The 22,593-nt window shown below is 39.3% G+C and overlaps 1 protein-coding gene across 4 annotated transcripts in view; it reads left to right on the top strand.

The window, feature by feature from the left end:
- The first annotated feature begins 5,073 nt into the window (after positions 1-5,073).
- tp63 (tumor protein p63) overlaps positions 5,074-22,593 on the top strand; it is a 41,020-nt gene continuing 23,500 nt past the window's right edge. For 3 of the 4 annotated variants that reach the window (XM_028026977.1, XM_028026979.1, XM_028026980.1), the window contains exons 1-3: positions 5,074-5,126; positions 11,000-11,128; positions 11,226-11,355. In XM_028026977.1, coding sequence (XP_027882778.1) covers positions 5,074-5,126; positions 11,000-11,128; positions 11,226-11,355 — 312 coding nt within the window. Of the gene's footprint in view, positions 5,127-10,999; positions 11,129-11,225; positions 11,356-20,396; positions 20,657-22,593 lie in introns of those variants that run through there. The other variant, XM_028026978.1, reaches the window with a different exon arrangement.

Genomic DNA, 22,593 nt, shown 5'->3' with positions numbered 1-22,593 from the left:
ATGTATTGGACAAAATGGAGAGAGTGATGGATAATAATTAACCTTCTGCTCCAATCAAAAGGTATATGGCTGAAACTTAAACCCAGTTGGGAGTTCCAGCAGGACGATTATCCCCAGCACACAACCAACCGCTTTAGGAAACATGCTAACACTCTCCTTTTGGCTTGAATGTCAACCCTCTTGAAAATTTGTGGAATAAGCTATAGTCAATTCCAAAAACAATGTCCAACAACGAAAGTAAGTTTGACCATTTCTGATGAGAGTATTTTGAAGATATGTAACAGTAGAAATTTGCTGTCCTGCTCTCCCTACATTCAGCAGAAAGTTTTACATTTAGCATGACGTTTCAAGTGAATGAGCAATTAGTCTTATGCATATCCAACACAAAACAGTGATATTTCAGTTGTTAATTAAATTTAATAAATTATTTATAATTAAAAAATGGTTTGAATGTAATTTCCCTTGGGATTTAGTAGGAGGTACAACAGATATGTTTTATATTTTCTTCTTTAGTGAACAAGAATTTTTTATTTGTTCATGACTCCTGAAACTGTGATTTATACTTTTCTCTAAAAGTTTGCATTTCGATTCTACTTTGAAGTTCAGCAATCAAATGCTGGGATTTATTTACCACAGTTTGCAAATGTGGTATACCCGTTGTAGATCAAGTGGAATATCTGTCGTGATTAGAAGTTAGGATTATATAACAACCTGCAGGAGCGCAGAACAGTGTAGAAGTCACAAAATGAGAAAAATTAAAATTAAAATGAAAATTAATCATGAGAGAAAATTGGGGATATCTTTTTTAATATATCTTTCAACAACTTCATCCTGTCATGTTTTATTGGTTAGGCTTGTTCTCCAATTTCAAGGAATTATTTCATAGATCTTAGATTTTTTTTAAACAACAACTTTGATTGAAATAAACAAAAATTTTAAAAAATAAATAAAAAAACTAGTAAAACTTAGGATGTTTTTCCTGTTTTTGATTTTGGTCACCTATATCATACAGGGCCCAGTTTTATTAACAGATTGAACTCATTTGACTCTTTTGGTTTATTGGACTTTTAAACCTTTTGGGTATAACCACACAATTTTTTCAGACTGCAAAAACTTAGACGTACTGAAGAAGACATCCATCCATCCATCCATCCATCCATCCATCCACCCATCCATCCATCCATTCATCCATTTTCTTACACCCTTGTCCCTAGTGGAGTCAGGCGGTGCTGGTGCCTATCTCCAGCTAACGTTCCGGGCGAGAGGCGGGGTCACCCTGGACAGGTCGCCAGTCTGTCACACTGAAGAAGACACTGAGCGCAATTTCATTCTTCACAAAATGTCAACAAAAATGGAGCGACGTCGGATTTTAGCGGTTGTAGGATTTCTCTTTTGTCTTTGACAAAAGACAATGTGCCATTTCAATCTGGAGAGACTCAGACGGAAAAAACAGCGATTAAAAAGGTTTATTGACATGCATGAATTTAAAGTTCTTTGGCGCTCGGGCCCCGGCTGAGGACATTGAGCTGTGAATTGCGATCAGCTTGGATGAGCATTCCCGATGTAGGTTAGGAATGTCATCCCCCGGGACCCGACACTGGTGGTGGGGGTCGGTGAAGGATGGGAGCCTGAAGAGTGGAGGTGGAGAAGGGGTGGAGGAGGGTTGAGCGCAGCTGGAAAGCGGAAGATGCCATGGATGGAGGTCCTTATCAACTGGGCCTTGGTCGGTGATTGGACGTGACGTGGCTTCGTCCAGCATTGATAGGTCAGCGGTGATGAGCGGGACACGCCGACTGGATGATGCAGGTGGGGCTAAAGAGTCTTCCAGTTTGAATTTGTGCCTAGGCTTCATTTCTCCTGCTCGTGCTAGAATCTGTATGTTTGGGTTGTATTTACCCAGAATTCCATGTGCTCTAGTCCGTTTCCAGGTCTCCAGGCCCCTTGGCCTTCACACATGCTTTCGAACTGGGGCCGAGGTTTTCGGGTGGAATACACCAAGTTTTCTACAACACATGCTGGTTTGACATGGGCCAGCATGTGTTAAACCCATTTGGGCGTTCCAGCAGGACGATTATCCCCAGCACACAACCAACTGCTTTAGGAAACATGCTAGCACTCACCTTTTGTAGCCAGATTGTTCAGTTTTAATGACTTATTTTTTGTGTTTTCTGTGGACCTACATAGCTTGTGGCAAACAGCTTCTCTTCAGCTCCTCCAGAGCTACCAGGAACTGTTTTAGCTGCTTCGATTGTCGCCATCTTTGCCAGACTGTTAGAGGGTCAGGTCTTATCTACGTCCCTTTATTTTTACTAAGAGTTTTTTGGCAGTAATGGCCATCATTGACAATTACCAGACAGGAAATGGGTAGAGGGAGACAGAGAGAGAGAAAAGAGGGGAATACCTGCAACCAAGGGCCCCATGGCTTTTATTTCTTTATTTATTTTTGGTTTCTTTTCGTACATGGTGTAGTGGCCTTACCACTACACCTAAGCTTCCTTACAAATCTCTGCTGTGTTTCTGTCTGTTTTTTCACTTATGTTTCCTAACAAACTTTGCATGCCTTTAAAAGAACTGTTGGATTTGTTTGGAGATTAAATTACGCAGAGTGTAGGCAGTTGGCAGCACTGATTTTTGTTTAGATCAGAGGTGTCAAACTCCAGTCCTCGAGGGCCGCTGTCCTGCAGTTTTTAGATGTGCCACAGGTACAAAACAATGGAATGAAATGGCTTAATTACCTCCTCCTTGTGTAGATCAGTTCTCCAGAGCCTTGCTAATGACCTAATTATTCTATTCAGGTGTGGTGCAGCAGAGACACATCTAAACGTTGCAGGACAGTGGCCCTTGAGGACTGGAGTTTGAGATCCCTGGTTTAGATGTACCAGAGTAAAGGGGGCTGAGTGCAAATGCACAAAACTCTTTTCATGTAGTTATATTTATAAATAGCATGGAAAGCCATGTGCCATTTTCACAACATTGAATTTCTTTTTGTTAGTCTATCTCATAAAATCTCAGTAAAATACATGTGAAACTTGAGTTCGTTGGGTGTGAACGCTACTGTACATTTACTGAGCAGCGTTACTCCGACCACGCGTTCTGCCCGGCGGACATTAACAAGATCTGCCGTATCTGTGTGTTTTCTCCCAGGTACAGATTGGGCTCTCCGGGAGGTAAGACTGACACTTTACATCTTTATTAAAACTACAAGGGAGCAGCTTAGAGGTTTGTGTTCCCTGGATACACCACATCTATTTATTATCATTCCCCCTCCGTGACCCTATCTTTTTATTTTAGCATGCTGACTCATCTGCTGTTCATTTCCAAAAACCACACAAGATATCTAGGTTTACATCGCCATACTGTCCGGACCAGGGGAAGTGGGTTCAGGGATTTGGCACGGTATCTGCCTACATAGCAGTTAATGGAGGCCAAAGCAACAAATGCTCAAGCTTAAAAACAAATTATTCTTATGTTTTGTTTTAATAGTTGCTTTAAACTGACAAGGTATTGGAGAAGACAAGTAATGTAGCATTTTTGCTGATTTATGTTGTTTCCCCCTCTGACTCTCTTCACTGACTTGGCACATGATTAAAGGTGCTTCTATTTAAAGGGACAGTTCAGAAGAAAGAAGCATTAATTTCCTTCCAACCTGTAGGACACGTTTTGTATTTTCATTTTAATTTAGTGCAAATTATTCTGCCAGATACTCCCAGTCCAAGTGGGACAAAGACCAAAGTGAACTTTTCCCGTCTCAAACTGCTATGACAGTTTGAGAATGGAGAAAGGTTTAAAGGTATTTGTAAACCTTTAAATTGTTGTCATTTTTGCTTTCATATATATATATATAAATAATAATTTGTATTTACACAGAAAACAGAGAAGGAGGTGATACGCCACTGATGATCTTCCTGTCTGAAGCACATACTGAAATGTAGCAAGTTTCTGGTCCCTGTGGGTTAGAGTGGTAAAGTGGTGTAAACATATATTAAGTAATTTTTTGCCTTAGATGTACAATAATGTCAAAATGAATATTAGGATTTCAATAATGCCTATGCTTCAGCTCATGATGAACATCTTCATGAACGTTTAATTGTAAAAATTTCTACCTGGAACTTTGCTTGTTCCGGTCACATTACTTGCTTGACATAGGAAGGTTAATGATGACGCACCACCTCCAACTTCCATTTCCTGTACATGTACTCACCTGTTTCCTTGTAAATAAACACTCAATGTGAATGCGAGAACCGGTTAAGGGGTTATAAAATAGCATCAGAATAAACTATTTTATAAAGTTGGAGTTGTTTAAGAGAAGTCCGCTTTGACCTCTGCTCCTCTCTGACTAACCTTTAGCATCAACCTCAAGGACAAACTAATTTGCATTCATACTAAATGAAGACACCAAAAGAGTTAATTACCGTAGCTAAGATATAACCTGCTTATAGCCTTCCCCCCCCCTACAGAATCTCACTTTAAAAATCCTGAAATAATGGAGTTGAGTGAATATTTCATTTTCTCTCCAGCGCTGGCGGATCTATAATTAAAGCGTGACGCAACAGACGCGCTCTCAGCTGTCCGAAACCGCTTTGGAATCTGGGTGGAAATGTCAGAACAAGGCCAGAGCAGCACATGGAAAAGAAGAGGACGAGAAGGAGCTTTTCAGGATGTAGGGGCTGTAGTCGTCTGTGTGTGGGCGTGTGTGTGTGTGTGTGTTGGGCTGGAGGGGGGCACAGGGGTCAAATGTAGTTGCTTGATATCTATATCCTGGCAACAGAGAGTGAGTGATATCTTGTACAACTGTAGCAGGGGATTGGTCAGCGGGTCAGCCAAGGCCCCTCCTATCAGCGCAACAGCCTAAGAAAAAAAATACCTAAATTCAAAACATCTCTGAAACTTTCTCCACTCTGCACTGTACCCCCCGGCACTTTAACCGAGGCCTCTTTAGTTGTAATCTATTAATGTCTCTGGAGGTCATTTGTTTTTGCTGTAAGCCTAGTTTGGTTTTGTAGCTCAAGCACCGGTGTTTCTTCACGTAGCGCTCACGACAAGCAGGTTCAAAGTGAAGTTTGGCATGACAACATGAATTCACCTTACGCAGCTTTGCAGTATTACCCAGAGTTTCCATTTCGTCGGTAAGTACTCGCGTAAACAGTTTTGATATCATGAGACTTTTCATGAGTATCCGGCTGAAATCAGTGCATCTGTCGATTAACAACGACAAATGCACTGAAAATTGATGCTTCTTATTACTATTGTCTTAATAGCTTTGCTTGGGGGGTGAAATAACTGTTAATTGCTAATAATGGGAACGTCGCGTCCTTTGTTTGATGCCGAGTGTGTATGGAGGTCCAAAGCGCCCTGACGACAGCGGTGTCTGCCCGGATCCTCAGCTGCTGCTTGGTCCTGATATATTTTTATGTGTGGCTCACCTATGGCAACAGTGGTAGTGTGGACGGGTATTTAGGGCTGATAGCAGACACAAAACCGTACCCAAAGATCTTCATCTGATGAATTATTTAAAGAGGATTAAACCGTGAAGTTTATGTAAAAAACAAAGAGTATTTAATAAGGGGGCTTCTCGTTCAGTGGTTTTTCTCAGTCCATGAAACCCTTTGACAGCTTTATTTACCAAGGTGATGATTAGGATGATATGTCATTACATTATGGTAACTTTACAGTTGTGTGATGAGAAACTAAGTGGTTCTTTGGCATTAAACTGGTATTATTTTACCACCTGAATTTGGATGCCCTAATTTAACTGAACGGTATGCATTTGAATTTAAATCTGCCTATATGATTGGATTGTGCTTATTTGAACTGGGTTGATTTGATATTTCTACATTACTGGTTATGAGTTGGACCCTTTTATCTTGAGATGCTCATCTCAGTGCTATATAAGCAAATTAAACTGCTCAAAACTTAACTTAAATCATATTATTCTGAAAATCTGGAAGTAGCTACATGCTTACGGAAAAAGATAGAATAAAAAAATTTATATATTTCCAGAAATAAAAGAAACACAACAAAAAATAATGCAAAAGAATTAAAAAACTTTGATAGAAAAATGAAGAAAATAGGTAAAAGTTCATTACAAAAAAAAGAAACCACAGGTTAAAAAAAGAAAAAGAAAAACAACAATAAATAACAGTAGTAAAAAAAATAATACAAAACCCATAAAGAACAGTGATATAAAATCAATTACTGAAAAATGTATGTATGTATGTATTTATTTAGTTTAGTTTTTATTTTTAAAAAAGTAAGGAACTGAATATCAAGGTAGAACATTGATTGGAAATATAAATATATAAATACAAAATAATAAAACTTTTATTATTCAAAGGAAAAAAAACATATAAAACAAGCCAAACAGTATAAATCTATAAAGAAAACCAAGCAAAACAAATATAAATATTCCACTTTAAAGTTGGAAATTGAACATATGCTGGAATACATTGGCACAATAATCTAAGTTTAGTGATTAGAAGTGCAGTAAATCATTACAAATTCACCAACATCTCAGTAGTTTAAATCACTTCATGTTTTTCAATTTCATTCCAGGTCTATGCACTTGTCGATCTGTTCATCCTTTCTTACCAAATCTGCACCAGAAGGCTTATTCCAGCAGAGTTCGTTCCTTGTTTCTATGGAAATAGAGAATGTCCCCACAGTCTGTTAGCACATCAAGTTAAAAAGAACAGCCATTTAAATTTCCTGTTAAAAAAAAAAAAGACCAGAGAAAATCTCCTCTTAGTTTTTCTTAGTAAAGCTGTGATCAGTGGCACTTCAGACCGTCTTTGTGAATGTAAAGCTCGGCAGCCTTCATTTTGTTGTGATTGAATTTTTCTCTAGAAGTGTCTATTCTATCCCCCGAATGAACAAACCACCATGTTTTCACTACCATTTAACTGTTTCGCCTCCCTAAAAGTAATGGGATGAGGGAAGGGACACTGGGGCTTTCTATTGTTTTGCAGTCATGTCCCTCTTCCAGTCGGGTCTGACGGATGAGTGGGGAGACGGTTCTTAAAGCCTTTGAAAAGTGATTAATAACGACACTGGAGAAGGGCCCCCGATAGCCCAGGCTGTTTGTTTTGATTGCATTTTCATCGGCCGCTGTGCCCAACCTGCCAAGAGACAATGGCCGTCCCTGTTTAGCGGTGACCTCTGGCCCTGTCTCGTCTGGAGGCGCTTGCGCTGTGTTTAAGTGGATGCTGAACAGCCTTTGCCTCTGGCTACCTGGAAAACTCTCTGAGTAACCCGACACCCAAACGCAGAGAAACCAACTGCGAGAAAAAGGGATAACACCCTCCAAACCAGTGGAGCAAAACTAAATTGCTACATGAAATAAAGAGAAGCAAAAAAATCTTATAGAAATAAACCCTAAAAGAAAGAGATGGAATTACTTTATGCCATGTATATCTCCATTAAACAACATTGTTCTTTGTAAAATGTCATTTTTCCAAGTTCAGTTATAATAATTTTTTTTCCTCTTTTTTAAAGGGGTGGATTTTTAAAACTTATTGATTTAAATGTTGAAATGTGAGGGGAAATTTGTACATCCTAGTCTGAAGAATGACATTGTTGTAGTAGTATTATATCTATTGTTTTAACAAATCAGAAATTAGATTACAAAAAGTGAGCAAGCCACACGTGAGTAAGCTTGAGCTGTTCATGTATGATGTGAATGATTTAAAAATGTATTGGAGGTTGTTTTTCTCACTATAAACCTGATGCTCTACTTTAATTCATGCAGTCTGTTCTGTCACTGGTCAAAATAAAATGCCGAAGGAGAAAGATTAGAGTTTTATTCAGAATAATGAGATGACTGTTAAACTAGTTTGACATAAAAGACCGAGGATTAAAGCTACACTTAAAAAGAGCTTAACACTATTAAAGCCCTGGTAAAAACACACCTTTATCTGCTCTCTTTGTCAAACAGACATGTCACAGGTTCTCTATCTGCTGTTCAGCTTAGCTGCAACTGTTACATATTACGGAGCCCTCTAGGGGACATGGGGAATTTTTTTTCTTTTGCGTTACCTCGCAATTCTTTTGCGTTACCTCGCAATTCTTTTGCGTTACCTCGCAAAACTTTTGCGTTCCCTCGCAAAACTTTTGCGTTCCCTCGCAATACTTTTGCGTTCCCTCGCAAAACTTTTGCGTTACCTCGCAATACTGTACTGGTCAGTTATGCAGCATAATTGAATACTGCAAGCCTTTCTTACGGTGGGCGCCGTACTTTATGCTTTAATATAAGGTTATGTGAGGTTTTTCCATGAATGTTAGTATCTTTTTGTGAAATATCTGAAGTTTTATATCTTTCTTTAGGATAGAAAGGCACCACAAACCTACGATATAAACAGAAACCTTCCGTAAGTAGGAAAGAAATAAAAATACATTATAATTTGGACTATTTCTGAGTTATTATCGCGGGTAATAAATCATCTGACAGTTTTGATTGTGTCTCTGTTGTGTTCGTAGTCTGAATGGTTTAAAGAGCTGCTTTCAGTGCCGCTCCATCTCAGCCTTAACAGACATAAACATGCAGTAAAAAATAAATCGATTTTCAATCAGTGTTTTGCACCAAACAGTTTTTACTGTTAACAAGTTTTTATTATTAAAAACACGACAAACTAATGATGGTAAAGGGCCGCACTGGGTTAACGCGGGGAATCTCATCTGTCCGTTTATCAATCAACTCCAAACCTTTTCTTTGTTCTGTCACAATTATCGATTTATTTCATTTTGATGATCAGGTTCCAAACTTTGCAAGGACTGACCGCCCCGCTCACTGCTTCCTAATACACACAAAGCCAGTATCCTTCCCATTCATACCTGGTGACGTCACGCCCACATCGACACACCCACCACACAAGTGTCAAAGCCGCTGCTCCTGTCATATCAATAATTACTTATTTCATTCATATGGCTCTTACAGAGCCTCAGTGAAAACTTGTTTATTATTATTAACTGTTTGGTGCAAAACACTGATTGAAAATCGATTTATTTTTTACTGCATGTTTATGTCTGTTAAGGCTGAGATGGAGCGGCACTGAAAGCAGCTCTTTAAACCATTCAGACTACGAACACAACAGAGACACAATCAAAACTGTCAGATGATTTATTACCCGCGATAATAACTCAGAAATAGTCCAAATTATAATGTATTTTTATTTCTTTCCTACTTACGGAAGGTTTCTGTTTATATCGTAGGTTTGTGGTGCCTTTCTATCCTAAAGAAAGATATAAAACTTCAGATATTTCACAAAAAGATACTAACATTCATGGAAAAACCTCACATAACCTTATATTAAAGCAGAAAGTACGGCGCCCACCGTAAGAAAGGCTGGCAGTATTCAATTATGCTGCATAACTGACCAGTACAGTATTGCGAGGTAACGCAAAAGTTTTGCGAGGGAACGCAAAAGTATTGCGAGGTAACGCAAAAGTATTGCGAGGGAACGCAAAAGAAAAAAAAATCCCCATGTCCCCTAGAGGGCTCCGTACTCCGTAACATATCGCGACAGATATCATCTCGCGATATTTTAATCCTAGCGTGCTAATCAGTGATTAGCAGGCCTCAAGGACATCCTCGAACACGCTGGCCGTTCGGTGCGTTGCATTTTTCATTACAGGTAATTTCATAACCGTAGTTTGAAAAAAATACGTCAAAGTCACACAAACTCTCCATTTTGTGCAATTAAGGGGGAAAATGTAGGAAAGTTATATGTTTTTTAATATTAGTGCGGTTAGCTTAAAGAGTTTCTGAGATAGCCGAATATGCTAGGCTTGTCACGTGCGATTAGCTTAGTGAGAAAACCCGAGCGGCTTTTTGTAATATTTATGGTATTCAGGTGGATAAAGCACTTGCTGAAGGTAAATGTAGCTTTTCGTCATTTTTAAAAACATTTGCTAATACACCCAGTGGAATAAAAGTTCAGTTCAGTTTAAAATTAGTTGTCCTAGCTTGTACGTCAAAGAAAAGTTGTTTTAAGTTGTTTTTGTACTTTCATAAACAGAAGAAAGATGTGACAGATTAGTGTTGTGAAGTGTTATTATTCAGCTTTCAATAACAATAGTGGTGGAGCTCGTGTGCAGTGGTTCAGGTTGCTAAATAAAACCAGCTGAGGAGACATTTACCAACCTGCTGAATCCAATTTGAAGTACTTTCAGGCTTAAACCCAAAGCAATGTGAAGTTTCTAATTGTCGGTGCACTTAATAAACTCAAGCTTCAAACTTGTTCTCCACTGTAAAAGTGTGACACTGAAGAGCTTACTCATCAGCAGGACAAAAACATCGCACCCGCAGTATTATTATAATTTTTTTTTTTGACATTACAAGCTGAAATGTAATCCCTCATCTGAAACTCTACAGTCCCCCGTGGGTGTCTGGCGGATAATTAGAATTTTTTGCTTCATTAGATATGCCTGTGTTTCTTAAGTCAGGTATTAATATCCTTCATCGCACAGCTTTGGGGAATTCCAAAACCTAAAATAGTGCCAGCTTCGGATCACGGCTGCCCCCATCAGCCCACCTCCCGGGCTCGTCCGGCTGCACACACATACCAGAAGCGGTGGCAGCGCTATCGCATAGACCACGGGGGGAATTCCGCTCGCCTCAGACTGCAGCGTGCACGCCACTTCCAGCAGGAACAATGGTGGGGCTGGGCTCCGCGGCAGGTGTAATGTTTCAGGGGAGCAGGTCAAAGTGCCTCTGTCTGAATGGTGCATAATCACCATTATGTGTAGTACAAATATTCAGTATTATGCAGGCTGACTTTTTCACAATGGATGTGACTTCACGAATGGCTGCCAGCAGGACTCCTCCTTCCTTTCTTCCCCCTGGCTGGGTGGCCACATCTCAGCCCTGCACATCAACTCTGACTCTGTTTGCTGACTGCACACCTTTTAAAAAAATAAAAACTACAAATTAAAACGCTCTACAAAACCTGGTTACAGAATTGATTGTTGTAAGATAACTGACTGACAAAGATGTCTCTCTTTGCAGACTCAGGGATCCGTCATCTCTGCTGTCCTGGAGAGAAGGCTCGTTATTTACTACCATGAGCCAGCCGGGACAGACGGCTGACTTCTTCAGTCAGGATGTGTTTAACCAGTTGTTTGATATGCTGGACCAGTGAGTGAATATGATAAAAAAAAAAAAAAAACCCCATCTCAATTATCCTTTTTTAAAAAGTGCCTATGAACAATGTTCTTGTTTTTGTCTTGCTTAGGTCTACCATCCATTCAGTCCAACCCATTGAGCTCAATTTCACCGAGAGTCCCACTGATGGCTCAGCGGGGAACACCATTCAGATCAGTATGGACTGCATAACGATGCATGAGCCAGACGACGTGGTTTCTGTGAGTATGCCGATTTCACAGAAATGAGTTTAGCTGTTTTTGACTCTCTGTACCTGCTGTCTAGTTCATTTTACTGAGGGACGTATAGAAGCAGCAATAATGAAAAACAAAACAGTACTGCAATTTTAAATAAGCACTGCAGCAAGTCGGGTGATTTTTCCTATAGGATACAAACACAGCAGAAATGTTCAAATCTGTTTTTGGACCTGTTAAAGCTGCAGTATGAACTTTTACAAAATATATTTCACATCTTCAAACTGTCATCATGTTGTGACAGTATGGTAAGAGATAGACAATCTGTGAAAAAATGTTATCTCCTCCCAGTGCTACTGCTGGCATCTGACAAAATCCACCACTCCTGATCAAAATAAACCAATCAGAGCCAGGGTTGTTGGACTGTCAATCAATCTCATGTATGTGCTTCTCAATGTGCTAATGGTGGAGAAACAACTTGCTGTTCCAGGAAAACCGTATATCCACTGTCATTTGTGGCTGTGCTAACTAGCGTTAGCATTTGTAGTAGGCTATGCTGACGTGAACCAGCTGTAACCTAGCAGAGAGCAAGTTGGAGGGTGTACACTAGGGTGATTGACAGTGCAGCACCCTCCTCCTGGCTCTAATTGGTTGTTTCTGATGCAGCTGTGTATTTGATCATAAATTACACTGTAACAACAATGTAAAACATATATATATTTTTGTAAAAGTAACATTCTGTAGCTTTCTTTCTTTCAAGCTGTGACGCCTTCAGCCACATGAACAGTGTAATGTCTGTCTCTTTACCCACCGTCAGAAATCACTTTCAGCATACCTCACTAGGACTTTCAATGCTAAAGCTCTTTCTGCTTTCATTTTTCATGTTAGCAGTGGAATTTCTTTGGACCTAGTTGTGTAAATGAGGATCTGAGCAGAGCTGTGAGAAAGCCGGTTTATCTGTGGCTGTCTGAAATGTTGTCAGGAAGGATTTTATCTCATCTAGACTGAGCTGCGTTTAACCTGGGTGGCCCCCCGGCTCCTGAGAACAGTAGATCACAAACTGCATTCATGGTTGGATGGGCACTTAGATTGTCACACGATCCCCTCCAGTCTGAAAATCAAACTAGGCTAAGCTTTATTAGCACTTGTCACTTTAAGCATAATATCTTTTTGTTTAAAAAAAATACATTTAAAAACTGTTTAAATTTTACATTTTCATTGTTTCTTTCTTTGTCCTTGTCACACACGAAGCCTCAATGTATACAACACCTTGCAAAAGTATTTATACTCTTAACCTTTTCACATTTTGTTAAGTTACAAACACAAACTGCAGTTTAGCAAACTACGTAATATACAGGATAACTGTGAAGGAGAAGCCAAAGGAAAGTGAATTTCAAAGATTTTAACAAATAAAAATCTAACAAGTATTTGTGTATTAAGGGGTCCATATGATATACTTATTGTGCTGTCCTCGCCCTGAGATTTCCAGTTTTCAGCAGCTAGACAGCCAGACAACGACGCTCCAATAACCAAACTTGTTTATTTTCTACTTGTTTATTGAAGAGTGGCCTCTGACCACTGCCATCACTTTGGCCATCATAAACTGAAACATACAAAACTGAATATTAGCCAACGAACATAGCAAATTAGCTATTCTAGCTGCTAGCTAAAAATAAAAACTTTTTCTAACTGACTCCAGCGTACAATTATTTACACCAGTTACATAAAACAAAGAGACAATTATCGCTTTTACAATTAACCAACACTTACGAACAAATCTTGTCTGAAACACAACGTATTAGGATGATAATCAGCTTAACGTGAACTGTTCGGTGACGCGTTCCACCATCTTGGATCTATATTCTTTTTTAGCGTCATCAAAACAAAACAAAATATCCACCAGGGGGCGTTCTAGTGCGGTTTTCAACCTTGCTGGTCCAGCTTAACTTACAAAAGGCAGCACACTTATGATAATGTAAAAATAAACAAGTGCAAAATACATTGATATTTTTTATTTCACTGTGACAAAATGTGAAAAAATTTAGAGTATGAACGTTTTACAAATAACAGTAAGTTAGTAGACTTTGTCTCTATTTACACAGAATAAGCATGTAATAAATAAATGACTCCCCAACGTCTGCTGTGTAGGTGGCGCATTCTCACAGTACAACCGAAACCTGAGATTTAGCTGAAATGTACAGAGATCCCCTGGATATTATGTTAACACACTGCGAGATTAACTTCAATTTTTACTGAAATTTTTACTTTATAAATTACTGACATGGTCAATTCGCACGGGATTAACAACACAGACAATCATTCAATCAATCAGCCAACCAAATTTTATTTGTGTAGCATTTTCAGCAGCAAGGCCTTTCAAAGTGTTTTCCATCATAAAAACCCCAAAAATACAAAGTCATATATTTGAACACACAGTCAACAACATTACATTATTATTGAATTATTATAAATAGTATGTGGTTGCTAGGTAAAACTAGAGATGCACCGATTCAATATTAATATCTGTATCGGTCTCAATATTGAAAACAAATTCTAGATCAGATATTGTGACAATATGTCAGATCCATAAGGGCAGCTCTATTCAGTCTAATTCTATGCTTTGTGCTCTGAGCGACGTCAATGAATATTTATTTATTTTACATTATATCTAGAATTCATAATTGCCCTTTCTGAACCATTTGAAAGACGCTTTGTTGCATTTCTTTTTTTTTTTTTTTACACATTTGAGTAAAGTAGCCACCCTATTGTTTTTATCAATTGCTGTATAATTTATTTTACATTTTCTGCTATACTCCTAATTGCACTGACTGAACGAATTAAAGTTGTTTTTACATGTTTGGCCACGCTTGTGAAGCTGTTGGTGTATTTAAATGTGCTGTACTGGTGCAGAGTTATCAAATACATTTGTAATTCACTACATTTATATCTGTGTTAAAAAAAAGAGAGAGAGAGAGAGAAACTTTTTAATTCATTTCAACACTTTTTCTGTATTGGATCGGATTCAACCGATACTAAACCAAAGATATCTTTATCAGTATTGGAAGTGAAACAAGTGGATCGGTGCATCCCTGGAAAAAATGAATCCCATAAGAATAGAGACATTTCCACTCATAGTGAAATATTACTATTCTTACTGGTTTAGTTTTAAGTTTCAACTAAATCGATGAAAACATAAGTGCATGTTTAGATGTCCTATAAGTATTTAATAAAGCATGCGCCACATGATCTCTTGTCGGTTTTGCTCCTTGGAGATGGTGTGTGTTTTCCCCTCCCTGTGTTGGAATGTCGTTGTCCAGCCAGAGAGGGAGAAGAAAAAAACCCACAGCAAATAAAATTTCTGTTTAAGGAGCTGAGTGATGTTACTCCTGTGCATCCCCCAAGGGGGCGTGTGCTCTCTTGAACCGGTGATTAATGGCCCCACCACCCACTTTCCTCCACTCCAAAAGAGGGGCGTGGCTCAGTGATTGGCATGCCAGCAACTTAGGGAGCATCCGTGGCAGCCTGCCAGTCACCAAGCCACGACTGTTATTATCAAGTCTGCTCTGATTAAAAGCTGCGGTGGGCAAACCCGACCTCACCTTATCCCCCTTCGTCTTCCACTCATGAAAAGGTGTGCCCCTTTTTAAAAAAAATCTCTCTCTCCACTCTTATGCCGCTCAAACACCCCGGGGGGAAACTATTTGCATTGTAAGGTTTGTGTTTAATCTGAAATTCCTTTTTATTCTGGATTTTCTTTTCTATAGCTTCAGGGCAAGAATTTACCACAGCACCTGCCTCTCCTGCAGAGGTCTCCGCTCCCATCTATCAGTGCTTCTCCAGGTAGAGGTGGGGGTCGGAAAAGAGAAGGTGGTGGTGCGGGGGAGGAGACGATTGAATAACATGAGGAATGTTGCAGGAATAGCGGCTGGAGAGAGACTCTGTCCTGGCCCAAACAGCTGATTTAACCGGGAGATAAAGCTCTGATCAGCTGTGCGTGGAAGATGCAGCGGCTGAGCTGACAGAATGAGGTCCTCTTCTGTCACAGGTCAGAGTTTAAACGGCTTCACCGCGGAGTAACTCAATCGACACACGGCGTCCTGGAGATCTAATTACATGTTTGTGTTGGGGTTTGTGCTGTTTGGCCACACCTCTGCCGCGCCGCCTCCCCCCTTGCGCTGAGCTGGAAGCGCAGGAACATTTTCTACGCCGTTTATTAAACTGAACAAAGCACAGCTGTTATCCTAGCAGTATAAACTAACAGTCAAAGCTATTGATACATTTCTATTCACTCTTCCTTAGATGTTTAAGTTTTTTTCCCTACGTTTTACCTTGGAAAAAAGAAATGAGGTCACCCACCTTAGTTCTGATATTTTGAAAGCATCGTGGAGCACAGCTTGACGTTTAACCTGGATTAGAAACAGAACGTGATGGAGAGTTTTAATGCTCCGCCAGTTTGCCTCCGGCGTGTGAAGAGGTGTTTTTAAGGCGCAGCTGTTTGTCATAAGAGCTTCTCATGGTCCAACAGAACAGTCCTGTCACTTATTTTCTAAACTGTACTTTTTTAAAACGTGAAGAAAGGAACCGGACGATATTTAAAGGCTCAAGTACATATTGTTTTATAAATCTGTATCCAGCAAGTGTTCCCTCTGCATTTGTTCAGATTTATTATATTACTAAAATCAAAACATGTATGATTCAAAGGTAATTTTCCTAACATTTACTACAAATATAACTAAGTTGATACTTTTGGTTGATCTCTGTTAGGGCTTCAATTACCAATTATTTTACTAATTGATTATTCTGACGATTAATCATAACACTTTCTGCAAATGTTTCATTTCACCACTTGAGCCTTTTTATTATACATTACTAGAAATACATTAAAAGGTGCAAATTAACAATCTAATAATTTTTTTGACTAGTAAGATAAGCATTTTGTTTAAATTGCAGAAACAGAGTATTCCTTTAATGAAATGTAGAAAAGAATGCATGTTTGCTACCTATCCTAACATCAACATGTGTAGGGCTGATCTGTTTATTTTTTGGATTAACCAGTTAGTAATTGGATAGGAAACATGCTTAATACATTGATTATTTTTATTTATTTATTTCTTTTACAGAATTTGAACCAAGTGAAGCTAAAACTACCACCTGACATTTAGGGTTGAATATATTTTCAGACAAAGAAGGTTTTATTTATCTTATTTTGAGTCTTTATACTCCAGTTAATAATTTGTCATTTATTAAATTAGTTGGCAATTATTTCAGTCGTCGATTCATCACGATTAACCCAATTAATTGGATTAACCGATTATTCGGTTCAGCCATTATCACTTCATAGACCCAAAGACAAGTCTTCATTTTCTACGTGTTTTTCCAGGATTTGACTTGTGAGTCACCAGAGGAAATTGTATAGATTCTGGTTTGACTCCAGTCTTCTCTCTTCTGTTTATTTTTTTTCTTTTTGTTTTGTAAAGTCTTTAGACAGCAAAGACTAATTTGTGAGGTTTATGGTCAATTTGTCCAGTTTTTAAGGGATTTACAGTAACAGTCCTCTTTGTCACAGAGGTCAAACAAATGCAGATTTTGCTCTCTGATAAACCAAACTGTGTTTTATTTTCGGCCAACAGATTACCGGGAAACCGCTGCTCTAAAGTAGATTTAAATGGAAGAGCTGATTTGAAGGATCGCCACCCAAGTGATGCGCCATTGAGCGCTTGCGTCTGTCAGACGGGATGAGAGCTTGCTGTGTGTTTAGGTCAGGTGTCTGTGCCTACCCAGACACTGCAGCTTGACACCTGATACTAAACTAATCTGGCCGACTTTAGGAACAGGCTCTTAAAGAGGAAAAAAACTTTAGAAAAGCCTCTTTTGTCTGAGCCCCTGGATTTGCTGATCCCCCTGCAGATCCTATATAGCCATACATCCTTTCACACTGTTGCATTTAATTTTTGCACCGTTTAAACTGACCTTTAATATCTTACTTTTTATTACACATTGAAATATACGGTATATATATCTATATGTATGTGATCTAATTCAAATCTTAAGGTAAAGTTGAATGATGGCTTGTCTTGTGGTACATTATGCAGAACAAAGCATCTCATAGATTAAATCAGACAGCTAAAGATCCGGCAGCATGAATGAAGCCACTGTTCTCTACAACAAACACCAGATACTCTAACTGCATTTTACAAGTCTGTATTGTTTCAGCTTAATTAGAAGTTTGTTTAGCTAAGCTAGTTGTCTCTCTCCAAAGCGTCGGCTCGGCCCTCTGGATTGAGCTTTTTCAAGTGTTGATTTTTCCCTTTTGTATCAGGCTGACCTGCAGGCCTGTAGCCTCTGGCTCTGAACAGGGTGTGGTTGCTTAATAGGAGACGCTAAATTCACACCATAGGTCTGCTTAAGTTTTCAGATAGCTTCAAATCACTCAGCCCACATGACCAGAGCGTCTGCCCCGCTGGCTGTGCAGCAATGCGTGTGATTTGTGTCCCACTGACCGCTCTGCTCTCTAGGTGCTGGTGACTCCACTGCTCAATCTGCAGCTTACAGTTTTAATGCTGGATATACCAGTCTGCAGATTTTTCTTGTTTCTTTATTGTAATCTCATTTTTAACATAAAAGAAAATCTTTGAAAAATAATGCTTTAGAGTTTAACTGAACACCAAAATATTTGTCACATTTAAATCCTGAAAAAAGTGGAAACTTCTGCACACATTCTTAATTATCAGGTACTTCCATCTGCATTGCTTTAGCAACAGTGAGCATTTTTATTTTCCCCAAAGGAATATCTGATTCAAAACATGGTGCAAAAGGCACCTCCAGCTCTCTCTTCCACTGATTTATTTAAATGTTAGACAGTTAGCAGATGTGACTAGCTGACGCTAGCTATCTTCTTCTCTACGTTTCTGAGTAGTTGTCTTAGCCTTGCGTTTCTCGTCAACCCAGTGCTGACAAAACGAACAGACCCTTTGATTTCTTTCTACATTTTTATGTTTCAACTACAAACTGTGATATATTTTATTCTGCTGTTATTCAATAGTCCAACACAGCGTTGTGCATAATTATGAAGTGAAAGGAAAACTCTTTTTTACGTGTCTTTAATTAGTCATCCTGCTGGAGGTTCACCCTCCAAACTTAGTCTCAAGTCATTTTCTGCTTCTAACAAGTTTTCTTCTTTCAATATTTAATTTAATCAATTCCCCTATTAATTCTGTGCAGCTTCTTTGTCCCTGCTAAAGAAATGCACTCCCAGCCTGACCCGGCCACCACAGTGCTTTTATTTTATTTCCGTTATTTAACCAGGTAAACCCCGTTGAGATCTAGATCTCATTTTCAAGAGGGACCTGGGCAGAAGACTGCTTCATAGTGGGGATGTATTCAAGGTGCTGTGTTACATTTCCACCTCGCATTTGTATGGAAAGTTCAAATGGCTTGTCACATGGTGTGTGGCAGACTTCAAGCAGAAATACTTACATCTTTCTTTCATTTAAATAAAGTGCAAATAACATTGTTGTCCAGTAAGCAGATTGAGCCACCTGAGCTGTGGCAGTCTGTCGCTCCTCTAGAGTTAGGTTTGTAGTTGTGCCGCACGCTTTCTCTTTTTATACGGTTGATTGAACAATGCTGAATGAGACGGAATATTGTTTTATAACTTCACTAATCTAATCTTCCACTCAACTTCACTCTCTATTGTGTTCCTTGGTCTTTATGATGCTGTTTGCTCACTAATGTTCTCTAACAAACCTTTATTTATTTATATTTATCTATTATTTGTACATAGATTGACTCCATTCACTAATTTGCTGACCTATGAAGACAGTTGCATTGTAAGGGTCTAAATATAAATGCTTGTCACAATTTTGAGATTTTTACTTACTAAAAATGTGTAAACCAATGTAAGCGTGTCACAATAATCAATGAATTGCACAATACATTGAAATGAGCTTGTTCATTTCGATTCTGATTAATATTTTTGAAATGTTATTTAGAGAGAGTTCATAATCCATTTTACTTATGATTTCATTTGTGGGGGTTTTTTGTGCATATTTAAAATATCTTCCAGATTCAGTGTTGTGTTCTTTATAAAATTAAAATGTATTGGTCTTTGAGAGGGCATGGTTGCATTATTATGCAATTATCAATATACATCACTTAAAAATGGTCTCAAAACAACAATATTATTATTTACTGGGACAATTTGTCATCCAACAAAATTTGTTGTGACAGCGAGTCTAAGCGCATTTATTCTCTTCCTTCCGCTTCTCAGTTATGCACAAATTTTTGTTAATCTGTCACTGACATTTGTGTAGCATTACAAAAGTAGAAACGTTGAAGGAGCGTGAATTCCTTTGCATGGCAAAGCATATAATAATTCCTGCAAATGTTTTTGTTTCTTGTCAAGCTCACAAAAATGAAAATGAAAGAAGTCAGTTCCGAGCGTTTGATTGCCAGAGATTCTAGAGAGCTGCAGTCCTACTGTCATCACCAGTACAGCAACTCAGAAACAATGCATGTTTCCAAAACAGATCTGCTGCAGTCATCTCTGGTAGATACAAGCAATCTACAGGAGCCACATTGTTTCCCAAAGAGCCTCCCAACCCTTCAACTGATTACAGGATGGAGAGGAGATCAATTCATATGCAAACTTTACCCTCTTCCAGTCTACAGCTGACACTCTGCAGCCTGCTGTGTTTCACTCTCATGTTTACGTGTTCTTCATTATCCCCCTTATTCAAATGTATGTTGTTGCTATGCTTTAATGCAATTCAATATTAGAATTAAACAATAGATGTCTAACATCCACAGGAATAAATGTCTTTAATGGAATTTAGATTTACTTAAGTCTAGAATTATTTTTTATGTATATATATTTTAGGTTAAACATATTTAATCTGCATAAGCATCAAGAAAAATCTCAAATGAAGTTAATTTGCAGCAGCTGACATTGCATCTGCTGGATCTGAAGTTACAAAATCGAAATAATTCCCTCCCTCCCCTTCCAACGTTTACCTCCGAGCAGCTCCACCGAGGCCGACTCAGAAGGCTCTTCTTCTGGGGATGGGTGTGGAGTGTGGAGTCAGGTATTGGACAGGTAGCTGCAAACCCCTCCCCTCTCCTCCAGAACTTATAAACCAACTACCCATAGATCCCTGAAGAAGCTCCCGCTCGTCTACTTTGCATCCGTAGTGCACATCCACTCCTTTCAGAGAGAGAAGGAGAGATTTGTGAAACCCTGGAGCCAGTGGAGCAAACAGCAGCAGCTCTGCTCAACCTCAGCGCCAACATGTTGTACCTGGAGACAGCGACCACCAACTCCTACAATGAGGTAAGACCAGCCAGTCAGCCCGCGGGTCCAGCTTCAGATGTTGGGCCCCAGCATCGTTGAAAACACGTCAAGAGTGTAGGCCTTCTCCTTTTTTATTTATTTTAGTTTGACTTACTAAGTCCTTAAAAATCCTTTTTTGGTTCTTGTTGACTGAACCAAAACATGACAAATAAACTAATGACTTAAAATCTGGAAACGATGCCAAAAAAAAATTATTCGCCATTAAGGTTTTTGGGTTTTTTTTCCCCTCATAGGTTTTATTTTTATACACTGGTATATAAAAATAAAACCTATGAGGGGAAAAAAAACCCCTCAAACCCCTTCGCTTTTTGCGAAGCGGCAGAGCAGAAGAACCTGAAAACCTGTTTGAATCCTTTGCTCTTGTGAAATGGCTGCTGTCTGGCTGGGCACGGCCTCAGTCAGGGGACGTGATTTGCTTTGTGTCGGGTTGTTAGGCGGGCATTTTACATGGTGCAAAAAGCTGTCGTACCGTTGGACAGTGGTTATCGAAATGGAAACATGGCCGAAATAAATTGGAGCTGTCATGAAGATCGTGAGGTTTTATTGGCTTCTTGTACATTTTACAAAATGTCAGTGTTTCTACACTAAAGAAGCTTGTAATTTAAATGGGAATAATATTGTCATCTTCCTAAAAATAATGGCCCATGTAATTTATTTTAAATAAAAAGTGATTATGGCAAAAAAGAATGCCTTGGACCATTTTAGGAAGGTGACAATGTGTAGAGATGGACATTTTTGGAGCAGTTTGAAAATGAAACTTTTCCTTTTTTCCCCCTGACAGAATAAACATAAGACATGCAAATTGTTAGTGCACAAAACATTTTAGAAGAAAATGTCTTTGGCGAAAATAAATGTAGCTCTTTTTCTGTAAGTTAGACATTATAAAGTGTTGTTTAAAATCGCTCGTTTAATCATTATGTTCGCTACCAAACAAGATAAAAACAGAAAAAACGGGTTGAGCCTCCCATCATCACCGCTTTAGTCTAAAACTGTCGATTTTCTTTCACCAGCCCAATCTTCCGTCCAGTGCAGATGTTGACTGGTTGATAGATTCTCAGATTGCAGGTTGCAGATAGCAGGTGTGTCACGTCCCTGTCTTTTAAGTTGTAGAGTGGTGGTGGGAGGTGAAGGGACCTGGGAGGGGGGCTACTTTAAGTGGTGTCCAGCTCAATACCTGCAGCACACGGGGTATCAGGTTGCCCCCGTCTCCAGTCTCCAGGGAGCCGCTGTGGTCATTAGAATAGGCCTGACCAGGCGTTGCTGTTTGGTCCAGGCTTCTAATTGCTTTAATGGTATGTTGATGTAGATACAATCACCTGCTCTGCCCACCCCAGCAGGTATGAGGTGCAGATAGACCCGCACCCAAGCCCCCACCTCAACGGCCCCTGCCCCCACCCAGCCCCTGTTGAGCCTTTAATGCCTCCCACCCCTGTGGTCACTCATCACAGTCCCCCCGATGCACTTAGACCCCAGCCCAGGGAGCATGGAAGTTCACCAGAGAGGCTGGAATGGGAGTTATTCTCCCCTCAGGCCAGGTCTGCTCTGGCTCCTGTTGTCTCTCAGGCCACCAGTCTGTTGTATAATCACTGCTCGACCAATAAATGCAGCAAGAGGAGCACTTGTTGAAGTTTAGCCAGAAATATTAGAGTTTTGACATGTAATGGACCAACCATCCCTATTCAGCTCTGGCCAGTTTGAGTGCAATTTAGTTTATTTATGTAGCTCATACTGAGCATACATGACAATTCACAGCATTTCAACCCATTCTATTTGATTCTAGTTATCAAACAATACATCGTTCTCAGTTAGAAACTTTTTTTGGACCTCTTGGAATAACTGCCTAAGGAAACCCAGCAGGTTGCATCGAGTCAACAGCTTGCAGCATTCAGTCCTCCTGGACTAGCACAATGCTTGAG

This window comes from Xiphophorus couchianus, chromosome 9, assembly GCF_001444195.1.
Source record: "Xiphophorus couchianus chromosome 9, X_couchianus-1.0, whole genome shotgun sequence".
NCBI lineage: Eukaryota > Metazoa > Chordata > Actinopteri > Cyprinodontiformes > Poeciliidae > Xiphophorus > Xiphophorus couchianus.
The sequence above is the reverse complement of the archived record's forward strand: the minus strand, read 5'-3'. Positions and strand labels throughout refer to the sequence as shown.